This window comes from Ruditapes philippinarum, unplaced genomic scaffold (genome assembly GCF_026571515.1).
Source record: "Ruditapes philippinarum isolate M1 unplaced genomic scaffold, ASM2657151v2 ctg1306_1_1_1_1, whole genome shotgun sequence".
NCBI lineage: Eukaryota > Metazoa > Mollusca > Bivalvia > Venerida > Veneridae > Ruditapes > Ruditapes philippinarum.
The window spans coordinates 179,105-193,228 of record NW_026862496.1 but is presented as its reverse complement, the minus strand read 5'-3'; the positions used below and the strand labels follow the sequence as shown (position 1 = coordinate 193,228).

At 32.7% G+C, this 14,124-nt stretch overlaps 1 protein-coding gene across 6 annotated transcripts in view; it reads left to right on the top strand.

Moving 5' to 3' along the window:
• The window catches only part of LOC132719293 (splicing regulator ARVCF-like), a 38,127-nt gene extending 24,358 nt beyond the window's left edge, over nt 1–13,769 (top strand). For 5 of the 6 annotated variants that reach the window (XM_060703059.1, XM_060703056.1, XM_060703058.1 and 2 more), the window contains 17 exons: nt 148–372; nt 573–788; nt 1,106–1,401; nt 1,704–1,868; nt 2,098–2,354; nt 2,939–3,055; nt 3,495–3,646; nt 4,814–5,055; nt 6,005–6,080; nt 6,606–6,762; nt 7,213–7,363; nt 7,805–7,937; nt 9,761–9,854; nt 10,278–10,375; nt 10,860–11,047; nt 11,545–11,687; nt 12,486–13,769. In XM_060703059.1, coding sequence (XP_060559042.1) covers nt 148–372; nt 573–788; nt 1,106–1,401; nt 1,704–1,868; nt 2,098–2,354; nt 2,939–3,055; nt 3,495–3,646; nt 4,814–5,055; nt 6,005–6,080; nt 6,606–6,762; nt 7,213–7,363; nt 7,805–7,937; nt 9,761–9,854; nt 10,278–10,375; nt 10,860–11,047; nt 11,545–11,687; nt 12,486–12,611 — 2,836 coding nt within the window. In that variant the 3' untranslated portion in view covers nt 12,612–13,769. The remainder of the gene's footprint in view (nt 1–147; nt 373–572; nt 789–1,105; nt 1,402–1,703; nt 1,869–2,097; nt 2,355–2,938; nt 3,056–3,494; nt 3,647–4,813; nt 5,056–6,004; nt 6,081–6,605; nt 6,763–7,212; nt 7,364–7,804; nt 7,938–9,760; nt 9,855–10,277; nt 10,376–10,859; nt 11,048–11,544; nt 11,688–12,485) is intronic. The other variant, XM_060703057.1, reaches the window with a different exon arrangement.
• The last annotated feature ends 355 nt before the right edge of the window (nt 13,770–14,124 follow it).

Genomic DNA, 14,124 nt, shown 5'->3' with positions numbered 1-14,124 from the left:
GAACAAAAGAAGTGTAAGATATTTACCATCTTCATGAAAGAATTAAAAATTATTTTCTTTCATGCTTTTTAAATAACATTACTTTTATTGCTGTCTTTTGTAATTGAAGTTCCTTAGAGATATAGGTATTTAATGGGTGTATTTCAGGGGAGGGCAGGATGACAGATATGGTGGTCCACCTGAGGACAGCTTCTATAGACAGTCACCTATGCTAGATAACAGATACGGAGGTGGAGCACCTCCTGATGACCCTCGGGACAATTATATGGACAGTCCCAGGGGTGGTTACCGTGGTGAAGACAGTTTTCAAGGTCATCCTGACAACAGTTTCCAAGGGCAACCAAATTATTCTAGCCAGCCACAACTAGATAGGTAGGTTTTATTGAGTACATTATTCTCTCATAACACAGTTTTTGTGACAAATTTATCAACTAAATTTCTTAATCATAACTACAAATCACCTTGGAAGGATATATTGAAGAGGTATAATTAATAAGATAATTTTATGGGTTATAAACCTTTTGAGTTAGTTTTCTTTTTATCTGATCATTATTTTCAAACATACTTTTTAGGTATGGTCAGCCAATTGAGAATGGATATCCAGCTGGTATGATGCCCCAAGAAGAGGTGCCCCACCCTGATGACAGATACAGGGATAATATGGATGACAGCTATAGAGGCCCTCAGGATGAGGGTTATCCTGGCCCTCAGGATGACAGTTACAGAGGGCCTCAGGATGACAGCTTCAGAGGCCCAGTTCCACAGGATGACAGGTCTATACCCACATTGTAAGATTTATAAATGAAGCAAAATAGATGTAGACATGTGTTTGTATGACGTGGAACCTGTTACCTTGTACAGTTTGATATATCTCAAAAATTATATATATATTCAATATTCAACATTACTCATCAGAGAGAATAGAAGTTTCTCCAGTGTTTTACTTTGTTTTTGTGACAAATTAAATTAAATTTATATTATTATACCACTAGTCACTAGCGCTTGCCTATATGTCATTGCTTTCAGGGTAAAATGAAGTATCCTGAAGATGTGGACAAATATATGAATATAGATCATTATAATACTAAATACTGATGATTTACAGGTATAGAGATTTGAATGACGACGGTTATAGAGGGGATAATTATGATGACCAGCCATCCAATCCGAATTTCCAGCATGATCCTCATGGTAACGGTTACCCTGACAACATGCCACGTGATTACGGTGACGACTCATACCAGCAGGAACCAGACAGGCGGCACGAAGGTCTACCCCAGGTACAAGATGATCCATTTGCCGACGATCCATTCAGACAAAAGCAGAGAAGTTTGTTACAGTTACAAGGGGAGGATCCTTACCCCAGGGGACCTTCACCTGCTGCAGGGAGTGATAGAATGGGTAAGTTTAGTGATTTTCTGTTGTCAGCGCGTGGAATATAGAGTAATGTAAATGCTATATTCCTTCATAAAAATATTAACTTTGTAGCATTTAAATTATTACCACTGTTTTGATTAATCTTTCATAATGATAAAACAAACCATGTTTATACATGTTTTTATTTCCTCATTATGCAATGCTTAACTTCCCTCATTCAGTAATTATAATAGATAATTTCTCATACATAAAAGCTCAAACAAGAAATTGATCCCTGTAAGAAATTTAGGAGACAATGTTGGTAAATTATGCTCGGTATTATACAGGTCCCGGTAGTTACACAGATCGACCACCTCAGTATGACCACATGGATGGTCAGGAACCACCGGGACGATATTTTGATGAAGGTATGGGACCACCAATGGGCTCTCAACCACATATTGATAGCTATCCTGATGATGGGCGCCGGACACCCTCAACAAATGGTGGAAGTAAGTATTAATATTATTTTAGTTTTATCATTTATTTCTATTTGCTTGCCTGAATATAAACGTTTTGCATTGAAGAGAACCTGTCTTCCTTCCTAAACCAGTTATAGCTAAAAAGTTGCCATTAAACCTTTTAAATACATGATTTACATTTAACATTGAAATTGAAGTTATTGAAGATTTGTTTGACAAGTTGTATGACAATTAATTTTATAACCTATTACATTATCAGCTATGAGATGGAGATCTCCAGACCTTCAGGAAGTGATAGATTTTCTAAGCCACCCTAGTGATATGATAAAAGCCAATGCGGCTGGTTACATTACACATCTCAGTTACATGGATGATAGCATTAAACAGAAAGTACGAGGTCTTGATGGAATTCCACTACTAGTTGACCTATTGAACAGTGAGTTCCCTGAGGTACATAAAAATGCATGTGGAGCTCTGAAAAATCTCTCCTATGGCAGGAACAATGATGAAAATAAGGTATGTTAGAGATCTTTCTATAATTTAATACATATATATCATTACATTGCTCATATTTTAATGTCAACCTTTAGTATGAAGCTTAACTGTGGATTATAATTCATGAAGTAGTTGTCAGAACTTACAAAATAATTCTCTAATGTTATAATAGAGGTGTGTGTTATATTATTCTAATTCTAAAACATTTTTATTTTTGGCCATATGATACAGCAGTATTGTTACTCAAAATCTGATATCTTTATATGTTAACATTTCTGTAAATGTTTACAAGGCCAACTTACCTTACAGTATACACTGTATACATTAAATATGACTCAATATAATGAAAAGTTAGTCCTTTGATATATGTAAATTATAAAGCTTTTGTGTGGCACTGTAAAAATGTCAGTTTTTATGAATGGTAAATCAATGTATGTATATTTAAATATAGATATATTGCACTGAACTGCAATGTCTAGTGAATAATTGCGGTATTGTTTTTCTTGACAATAGTCTTAGACCTTATATAGTTAATGCTTTTCTTTGTGGTTTAACAAACAATTTAAATGAATAATTTATTATTATTATTATTTCCATGATTTTAGAAAGCAATAAAGAATGCAGGTGGAATTCCAGCATTGGTACGGTTGTTAAGGAAGACTCAAGATGAAGATGTTAAAGACTCGGTGACTGGTGTCCTCTGGAATCTCTCCTCTAATGATGTAAATAATTTATATATATATTACAATTAATTCATGTACAGCCTGTTTAACCTTTAACCTACTGAATTTCTTAAATGGACTGGTCCTGCTTTTGTTTTGGAACTATCCATTATCAATTTTGGGTGTATCAAGATGAAAATTTATAGTTATTCAGACTACATGGAAGGGCAAGCTGGCCTGACTCTATTCTGATGGCTGCAAAGGCTAATCATTTTCAGATCCAGCATAGAAAGGGTTAAGATAGTTAGAGTAAGAGCTAGTTTTAGACGTGAAAAAGTTGTCATTTTATAGATGATATGCCTTTGAATAACAAAGATATGTTCTTTAAGAAGTGTTGGGTACTGAAATCGGCATTAGTTAAACTTCTGCAAGTTATTAAACATGAAATACCCAAGCTTTGCAACAAATTAGACAAAATTAGACTTGTTTCTTATTCCAGGATCTGAAGAAACCTATCATAGATGATGGTCTGGCCGTGCTTGTTAATGTTGTTATAATTCCACATTCGGGTTTAGAGAAGCGGGGCCTAGCACCATTCCAAGCCCAGGAACCCTGGACCACAGTTTTCAGAAATGCCACAGGTGTTCTAAGGTATCAGTAACAGAAAATTTACAGCATAATAATAAAAAAACTAATGTCTTGTGTCTAAGTGTTAAAGTTTAACTGACTGCAAATCATGTTCAAGCTTTAATAGAGCTGGTAAATTCTTACATGTTAGGGAAAAAACTGTTGAGTCGGCTTACAGAAGGTATTCTACTTTCTCATTATATAATACATGGCAGAATAATTTTGTTTTCTTCCATCAGTAGAGTTGAAATGTTTGTTTCCTATTCATGATTTGATAACAGACTAAAGTTAACAGTCTAAAGTTTTTCGTCCAAGTTATATATTGTTAAAAGGATATATATTGTTTAAAGAATATTAAGAGGATATTTTTTCGTTTGAGTGAAATATGGAATATATTTTCACGAAACATGATAAAATGCCACATATTTTCACGAGCCGGGACGGCGAGTGAAAATATGTGGCATTTTATCATGTTGAGTGAAAATATATACCATATTTCACGAAAAACGAAAAAATAACCTTTTTATTTAATTTCATTATCAAAGAAAAATGGTTTCGAACCCCCTTGCTTGCTACTCAACTATAATTGTACAGCGCGCAGTAAAAATCATTGTCTTGTTTTGCACGCGATATTTAGCGCTACGTTGTGACGTCACGTAAACAACTCTTAAAACGTCTGTACAGCGTTAATGACTGAATTAAAGATATTGGTGTTCAGATTAATTTTCTTAGTTAGACCATTTTCTATCATTCTAGATAGTTTTCAAAACAAATTTCAGCAAAAAGTTGTTTTGTATTTATCAGATTTTTCAAACAAAATGGCGAAAGAAGTCCCATAAAATAAATATGAGTTTTGACTCCGCCCACTTTCATATTTATATTTCATATTTATTTAAAAAAAATATGAAATATATTTGACTGATATAGCACCATATTTCATGGGTAAAATTAAATAAACAATGATATTGACAGAGAACATATTATTTTACTCTTTACACAACAAGTAAGTTATACTAGAAGCAGCTTTTCCATCTGTTATGACATTGTGATTTGTTTGTATGAGACAAAACTCAAAAACATATTGTAATCAGCATGAAACTTCATAACACACTAAAGGCAAATAGTGTGTAAAAGGTATCTTAGCCAGGAGTTAATGAATAAACAATAATACAGGATTGATATTTATTTCAGGAATGTAAGTTCAGCTGGTATGGAAGCTAGAAAAAAGTTACGCGAGTGTCATGGACTTGTAGAATCATTAATTCATACATTACGGACTGCTATAGATCAAAATAATGTGGATAATAAACCTATAGAAAACTGTGTTTGTACATTACGTAACCTATCATTCCGGATACAAGAAGTCGAAGATCCAGATTTTTATAAAAAACGCATGGCAACATTAAAGAAACAAAAACAGCAAGGAAAGGGAGGTAAATGCCTCGAGATATTTGTTTTTATGTGAAAATAAGAAGTTATTGTGAATAGACAGTTTGTAATCATAAAACGTTTGTTTTTAAAGCAGCGCGCCTCCAGATTCATGCTAATTTTCATGAAAATTTGAAAATGTTTTTAACAGTATAATATTGTGAAGTTACCAGAAGAATGCAATTTGCACATTATCAATGGCACTTACAACCCAAGTAAATTACCATAAAGAGGTCAAAATGTGCAAAAATAGCCCTTACTGCATTAGTAACGCAGTAGAAATATAGAAATAAATACTGAAAAATCGGTCATTAATCGCACATAACATGTAAATTATTACTTGAACTTTGAATCTTAATACTTTTTATAAAATCTTAGTACATTTTTCTCAGGTTTGGAGGCGTGCATCTTCAAACATAAATTTTTATGTACTTAAACTAATGGGTATATTGAAACATAAGAAGAAAAAAAAATTATGCCCCTCATAAATTTGCCCATGTCCATCCCGCTGTCACGACCCTCCACAGACTGATAAAACTTTGAAATGCTAGGGCATCCATGAATTATGTACACATTAATAGTTATTCTCTCTGATATGGTATTTCATGTCACCAGCTTCATTTATTTATGATAATATTATTGAGTTTTATACAAGGCTTTTGTGTTAAAAATTTTAGGAATTTAATGAAAACTTAGTTTTTATTTGGGAAAATTCTATATGATTGTTATAACTTTTAAATAATATGTTGTGGTTTGTGCAAGTTTTTGATTGAAAATAAAATTACTGTTCATAGAATCACTATAGTTTCTAGTAGGTTTAGGATTCATGCAAGTTTGCTTGGTAAACTCAAGCATTATTTCTTAAATGTTGATGTAATAATTATAGTTGAAAAACCTAGTTGAACTAGTAAAATGACACTGTATTCACATTCAATAAAATGTTGTTTTTTGTAGAAACAACTGGGTGTTTTGGGGGTGGATCAAAAAAGAAGGGCACAAAAGGAAAAGGAAGTCAAAATGTAGACAGCATGTAAGTAAACATGTTGATTGTTTGATTAATTGATTGACTGGTTAATTGATTGATTGATTGATACTTAGTAATATTGTTTTTCTTTTTTTACGACACAAATGCCAAAAACGCAGTAAATTTAAAAAAAATTTAGTCTGTGATTTGTAAAAGTATAATTATTTCTTTATTAAACCTGCCATTTGGCAGAAAGGCCAGCTTTTCAAGGGGATTATATATGGGAATATTAACTAGGTCTGTGATTAGAAATACTCACTTTTCATTTTCATGTTACATGATATGAGAATCATTATTGTTTTCCCCATTTCTAGCTATGTTTATGAAAATTAAAAATATTTAGAACAATTTCTTCCTTGTTAACAAGGAAAAAAATTTGTAATTTATACTTCTTTTGTTTTTGCTTTTTATTACCTTAATTTTATAAGGAAATAAAATGATAATAGTTGAAACATAAATTTAATAATGTTTTGCATAATTTGCCAACATTTTAGCATATAATTAAAATTATTTGCATATTCATATATATAGGGAAATGCCAAGGTTACCTCCCTCTTCAAATGAATACCGAGGATTATGGGGCGTTGATGCAGTACGGTATTTCCTCACATTATTATCGGGCTCAAATCCTGTCACACTAGAGGCTGCATGTGGGGCAATACAAAATCTGGCTGCTTGTGATTGGAAGGTTTGTTACTTAGTAACATTTTCCTGGTTACCATTTTCAATATAAGTTTAAAGTTTTCTTTATTTTCTATTACATATTTAATGTTCTACTTTGTTCCAATTTTCTATTCACCAATTTTGTGGTGGTTTCTGTTGCTTAATCACATTATTATACTTTAAAACTACTTACTACTATAAGGCATTATAAATTCAGTTTATTTACATTTACACTACTCATACAGTTAAGCAAAACCTCTATCTTATATGTTATTAACACCCTTACTCATTTATAAAAATGCAATGTATGATCTCTGTTTAAATTATCCTCATGTTATAAATTTGAAAAGATGCAATACACCGTTTATTAGATCTCTAAATCATCTAGATTTTTGCTATATTTATCAGATATTTTGTATGAAAGATACCAGGAATATTTACGAATATTGAACTGTTTTATCTCTTATATAAACAGCCAGCGGTTGAGATTCGAGCATTGGTGCGGAAAGAGAAAGGGTTGCCAAGTCTGGTTGATCTGTTAACATACGAGGTAGAACGTGTTGTAGGAGCCTCCGCTACAGCATTACGGAACCTCTCTATCGATGAGAGAAATAAAGAACTTGTTGGTATGTATTCAAAACTGTCAGTGGAAATAAAGTAGAAAAATTTTGGTGTGTCAGTGAAGTTTTTACAAAACTTGGCCATGCCTAGGATGTAAACTGATAATTGACCTTGAAGATGACTAGAAGTCCTTCAGCAAACTGAGTTACTTTTCTGCTGGTGGCTTAATTTGAAACAGTTACCTTAGTAGTTGGTTTCATTGAAATTGTAATCTAGTTCCAGTTTAGATAAATAAACTTAAAGCTATCGTGTCAGGTTATTTCATTGCTCCCACTTTACTTGTAGTAAAGAAAATTTTTAATTCAATACTGAAAAATAATACGCAAAGGAAGATTATCAGAATACCTCATGTAACTAATTGAAAACTGTCAAAGAGTGGAAGTCACCAAGTACAATTTGAACATAAGATTAAAAGGTAAATTAGATATCTACTCTATTACTTTCAGGTAAATATGCCATGAAACAGTTAATAAGCAATTTACCACAAGAAAACAGACCAAAAGAATTAACAGATGAAACTGTGTGTGCAGTTCTGGCTTGTCTCAATGAAGTTATACAGCATAATCAAGAGTTTGCAAAGTAAGTTAATCATTTACTCTTTTACAAGACATTGCAGTTGGCAGCTATACCTGTATGCATTTCATAATTTTAAAGTTTTTTTTTTATCAACCTATATTTTCATTGTTGTGGGTTCAAATCCCTCCTAGTATCTTGAATTTCTTTTGAGTGAAGGCGTTAAACAGGTCATTTACAGATGTTTTGCCTAGGTGTATGCATCTGTCTTAAAAATGCATAACAAAACATATGGGCTTCTCCAACTATATAATCTTGAAAGTCACCAGACATAAGTAACAATTTTGATGTGATTTGTTTATCCAAAGCCATGTTGCTTGTATATTAATACTTAATACACTTCATTGGCCTTTTGAAGTTAGCTTTGTTTGTACACATTGTGCACATAGACTTTATTTGTAAAGTTATCTATTTTAAATTCATTCATACAACACTTAAAAAAAAATGGGCTCAACCTCTACATAAATAAAGAATTCTTAAAATTCGTGTTGCATAAAATTTGTGTTGCATTTTTTTTTTCTGTCAAGTTAAAAGTAGTACAATAGGACTTTTTGTGCCCCCACATTAGTGGCGGGCATTTATATTTACCCTTGTCCGTCCATCCTTCCGTCCGTCCGTCCGTTCACTTTTGTGTCGCACGTAACTCAAAAAGTATTTGACCTAAAGTCATGAAACTTTACAGGAATGTTGATCAGCATGTGTAGTTGTGCACCTGGGTATTTTTGTCTAGATATTTTTAGTATTTTCAGAGTTATTGCCCTTGACTTAGTAAAATTTTGCAATTTTCAACTTGTGTCGCATGTAACTCAAAAAGTATTTGACCTAGAGTCATGAAACTTTACAGGAATGTTGATCAACATGTGTTGTTGTGCACCTGGGTATTTTCATCTGGATATTTTTATTATTTTCAGAGTTATTGCCCTTGACTTAGTAAAATTTTGCAATTTTCAACTTGTGTCGATCGTAACTCAAAAAGTATTTGACCTAGAGTCATGAAACTTTACAGGAATGTTGATCAGCATGTGTAGTTGTGCACCTGGGTATTTTCATGTGGATATATTTAGTATTTTCAGAGTTATTGCCCTTGACTTAGTAAAATTTTGCAATTTTCAACTTCAGTCGCACGTAACTCAAAAAGTATTTGACCTAGAGTCATGAAACTTTACAGGAATGTTGATCAGCATGTGTAGTTGTGCACCTGGGTATTTTCGTCTGGATATTTTTAGTATTTTAAGAGTTATTGCCCTTGACTTAGTAAAATTTTGCAATTTTCAGTATGTGTCGCACATAACTCAAAAAGTATTTGACCTAGAGTCATGTAACTTTACCGGAATATTGATCAGTTTGTGCAGTTGTGCACCAGGTATTTTCGTTTGGATTTATTTAGTATTTTCAGAGTTATTGCCCTTGACTTAGAAAATTTTTGCAATTTTCAACTTGTGTCGCAAGTTACTCAAAAAGGATTTGACATAGTCATTAAACCTTATGGGCAGGTTGCTCAGCATATTTAGATTTGCACCTGGGGTTTTGCTTGTGGATTTATCCAGTAGTTGTAGAGTTACTTCCCTTGACTTTGTAAAAAGATTGACAGAACAGTTGCGCGGTGGGGGCACCCGTGTCCTATGGACACATTTCTAGTTGTAAGACAAAGTTGGAGGGACTAGCTTAAAAACTACAACTAATTGAAATTTGACTTTAAAAAACTCCACAGAAGTTGCTAAAAGTTTTGTTATTGGAGTCTCCGAGTCAATGAATATGTAGTTACTTGTATAAAGAATCTTATTCAATGTACAGAGTGCTTTAATGATAGATTATTTTGAATATTTCAGATCATTTTGTACAGATGGAGGCTTGCCTCGACTGATGTATTTAACGAGGGTACATGAAACATATAACGCAAAAACCAAGAAATATGCTGCTTCTGTAAGTATAAAAACTTATGATTACTTTATCAGTTAGTCAATCAATATAATGACTTACAATTTCTTTATGGATGAATTTAAGCATCACTCCCCTATGCTGATTCTTTCAGTTGGCATGACTTTAAACAGCATTTCATATATATGTTGCAAAGTACCTGACAAATAGTCTTGGATTTAGTCAAAGAACTTTTCTGTTGCTGTGTATAATTAATCAAATTCCTATATAAAAACATTGAATCAATAGTGAAGAACAAGTAATGTAACATTAGACAAGATCTCATCTTTATCCAAACTTGTCATAGAAATATGTGTAATGCCCAGGATTTCAAGTTGATATTTTTACTAATATACTTTGTATGGTAAATAAATAGAGTAACAAAGTTTCAAAAGCAATTTGGTATATTGTTAAAATATTGTATTACAGGTGTGTCAAAGTTTGTGGGAAGTAAAAGTATTACATAAAATGTATTTAGGACAGGGATATACAGAAAAAGATTTCAAACCAGTAGTACCTGTATCAATGTAAGTTTCTAGTCAGTCTTATTTAAAATTTGAAAGGGTAATATTGGTATCCATGACAAAGTGGTTAAAGTTGTTTTCTTCAAACCACTTGCCCAACACTGCTATGTGTTCGAATCCCCACAATGACTTTTTCATGGGAGGAATCTTTTCAGGTAGCTTCAGTTCGTCGATGGTTCTACTTTGGGGCCTGTTCATGCCTGAAATAATGCATAGAAGGGTACCTCCACCTGTAAAACTGGAAAGTAACGGTACAACCTATACTGTTTCTATGTGACATAAAATCCAATCATTAAAAAACCAAAAGGATCAACAGTTGCAGGTTATTATAATAATTGCAAGTACATGCCTCAATAATAAATGCCTCTTAATAAAACTTGAAAGTAATATTGTTTTGATTTAAGATCTCACAAATAGCAGAGGAAAAAGGATCTATTAAAATGGCTGTTATTTTGTTATATGTATATAATTGTGTTAATGTTTACAGTGTTGGTCAACCAAACAGTAACTTCTCAACACCATATAACACCATTAGTCGACCAGCTTACAGTCAGGGTTATGATGATACCACATTGGCATCACGGCGTGGCAATGGTTACACAGGGAATCAAGCCGTGATGGGAAGTAATCCAAGGCTTGTACAGGGTCACAGTAATCCTGCACTTGATCAACATGGTAACTTTCTGATATAATTGAATAATTTTTGAAGTCTTCCTTGTAATAATCATATTTTACCTAAACTTTCATTTTTCTTTTGTTTTATATCAAACCTTTTGGTGGAGATGCTTCTTTTGATTTTAGGCAACACTGCTGTTATTATTGTACTTATATGATAGTCCTGCATTTTAAATACATGACTACTTTATAGTTGAACAGAAGTACATGAAAGAATCTGTTCACAATGTTAGACGTCACTGACTGGTAAATTGTTGGTACTGGTTAGACCAGGAAGTAGAATAAAGACTGGTTAAATTATGCTCTAAGCTTTCATTGCTGTACGGCCTTAACTGAAAATAAATTTTAACTTAAGTTATTGACTTGTAAACTTATATTGATCTTCCATAGATGGTATGGATTTAATTGTGCCAATGTCTGTAAGCAAATGTAATCAAAATTCTGGTTTTTTAAGGACTATTTAAACTTAATATTTGATTCAAGTGTTTTTATTTTAGACATGTATGGAAGTAAACAGGGTCGACTGGATGCTGTACCTATGAATGATATTGGTCCAGGTTACGCCCCCATTGACGAACAAAGAAACCCACGAAATAAACCTCCAGCTGGGGCAGTACCTCTCTTCCCAAATATGATGCCGGTAAGTGATTATTGAGGATATGATTTTAACAGACAGTTGAATTCTTTCAGAGAACACATGTATATTATATATTGTTTTAATATGATCTGACATTATTGCATCATTCATTTCAACACTCTAATATCAAAAGGGTTGTAATTCATATTTTTTTTTCAAAAGTTTCAAATACAATTATTAGCAGTTCAGTTTCAAAAAAGTTAAACTGTTTAAGAAGTCTATAGTTAATTTATTTAGACGACATTATTCTATCTAGCAGTCAGAAGTTTAACAGTTCCAAGAATATTCCGTTGGCGCCTGAAATAATGCATAGAAAGGGCACCAGGGTTCTTCCTTCACCAGTAAAACTTTACAGAAAGTCGCTTATGATCTATGTGTGGGTGCAATGTAGAACCCACCTAATGAAAAATGAATTCTTTCAGAGTATTACATGTATTATAAATGATTTTTATATGATCTGACATAATTGCATTTCTTTCTTGATCTTTTTAACACACGAATACTAAAAGGTTGTAATCAATCTTGTTTTCAAAATTTTTAAATACATTTATTAGTAGTTCAGTTTCAAAATTTATATCACTGTTTAAGAAGTCTATTAAATAAATGCCTTTATAACTAAGTATATTGATTTAGAAGACTTTATTCTAGCGAGCAGTCAGAAGTTTAACAGTTCCAAGCATATTTCAGATTGTGTATGAATAGATTGCATGCAGGTATGTCTTAAGACGACCTTTAAGGTTTAAAGCTGGTTAAAATTGATAGTGTTAGTATAATTCTGATAATTTCCTCTGACTTTTGTAGGGTCAGCCACAAGGGAGTCCTACCCAGGAACCACTGTATGCAAGGGTGAACAAGAAAAGACCAGTCAGTCCGAGTCAGGTTATGTTGGGACAGGAACAGGCGGAAGGAGCAGATTCATGGGTATAGCGAACATTGTGATAAAACAGAGAGGATTGATTTATTGTGAACAACTCTCAATAGGCTAACACAACATAAGTCAACACAACATAGGTCAACACAACATTGGCCAATAATAGGGAAGCTCAAATACGGTATCCTGATGTTCAGGCAGTGATAATCTGTCTGGAGGAAACCGTCTCCTTATCTGTGTTGATGATGGAGTCAACAGAATTGTTTATCACTTTTTTGGCCTAAGTGTTTTGTAGGTAATACTTGAAGGACTGATAAAAAAGCCTTTGTATTACTTATACACATTGAAACTTTCTATTAACTTTAGTGCATTTCCTTAGGAAATAAAACTGTTGTGCCAACTATGAAAGACAAATAATTCAATACATGACTGTAAATTCAGTGTTGTATAATGTTTATGAGATACAATAAACAAATCCCTATGTGTTGATACTACACAACATTATTTTTAACCTTGAATGAATGTGTTGACACAAATATATGCTTGTGCTTTTCGGGTGAGAGGAGATGGTATGGTGGAAGGATTGTGGGTAGACTGCTATTGCATGACAAGCTGTAATCAACTGTGGGGTACCTTGAGTATTGGTTTTATAAACCATAAAGGTTGTTGAGTTGAATAGGTAACATCTATCAGACAAGCTTAAGGAGGATTAAACAATGATGTTCTACATAAAGGACATGGTTGGGTGTTATTCCTTTACATTTTGAATGTATGTTGATGTTAGGAGGCAGTGATGCAGTTATGGCCTAAAAGTTGTTTTTTTTACATTCCATATAACATGTGACGCATTGTATTTACCAGTATGGTGATATTTAACATTATAATTATGCAAAAACAAAGTTCATATGGCATAAGTGGCTATGAATTTTGTATATTTTTAAGAAAAGTAGATTAAATAATGATTGTGAAGTGTGAATACTTAAAATATTTGTGATCATGAGAGAAATATGAGTTATTGTGAACCAATTTTTGTACATTTCGTTTTATTTTTATTTGTTTTCGTCATTTCGTTCACTAACTAAAATCATCTGGGATGTGTGAGCAATTTTTATATAATACATACCTAAATATTATTGTTATGCAGTAACTGTATAGTTGTGTATGAGCATTTTTTTCTCTCCCAAAGCAGTTTATATCCATAGTGATTCTTCTTAGATTTGTTATTTTTAAAACCGTTGTCAAGCTGCTTTTCTTTGTATATGTTACGTATATATTATATCTCCATCATGATAACTATAGAGGAGATTTTGATACAGTAATCAGATACAGCATGCAAGAGGCTTACAGCTCACACAACTCTAAAATATTTTATATATATACCCTACCATAGTATTGTACACTAGAGTACAGAAATGTGTATTTTATATAATATTAATATGTAGTCTGCTTTATGCTAGATGGGTTTCTATTTTCAACTGGAAGTTAAATCTTCTGTTGAGGGAAATATTGTACCAGAATCTATGAGATAAGAAGAGATAATAGATATTATCTAGAGCCATGTGTGGTATT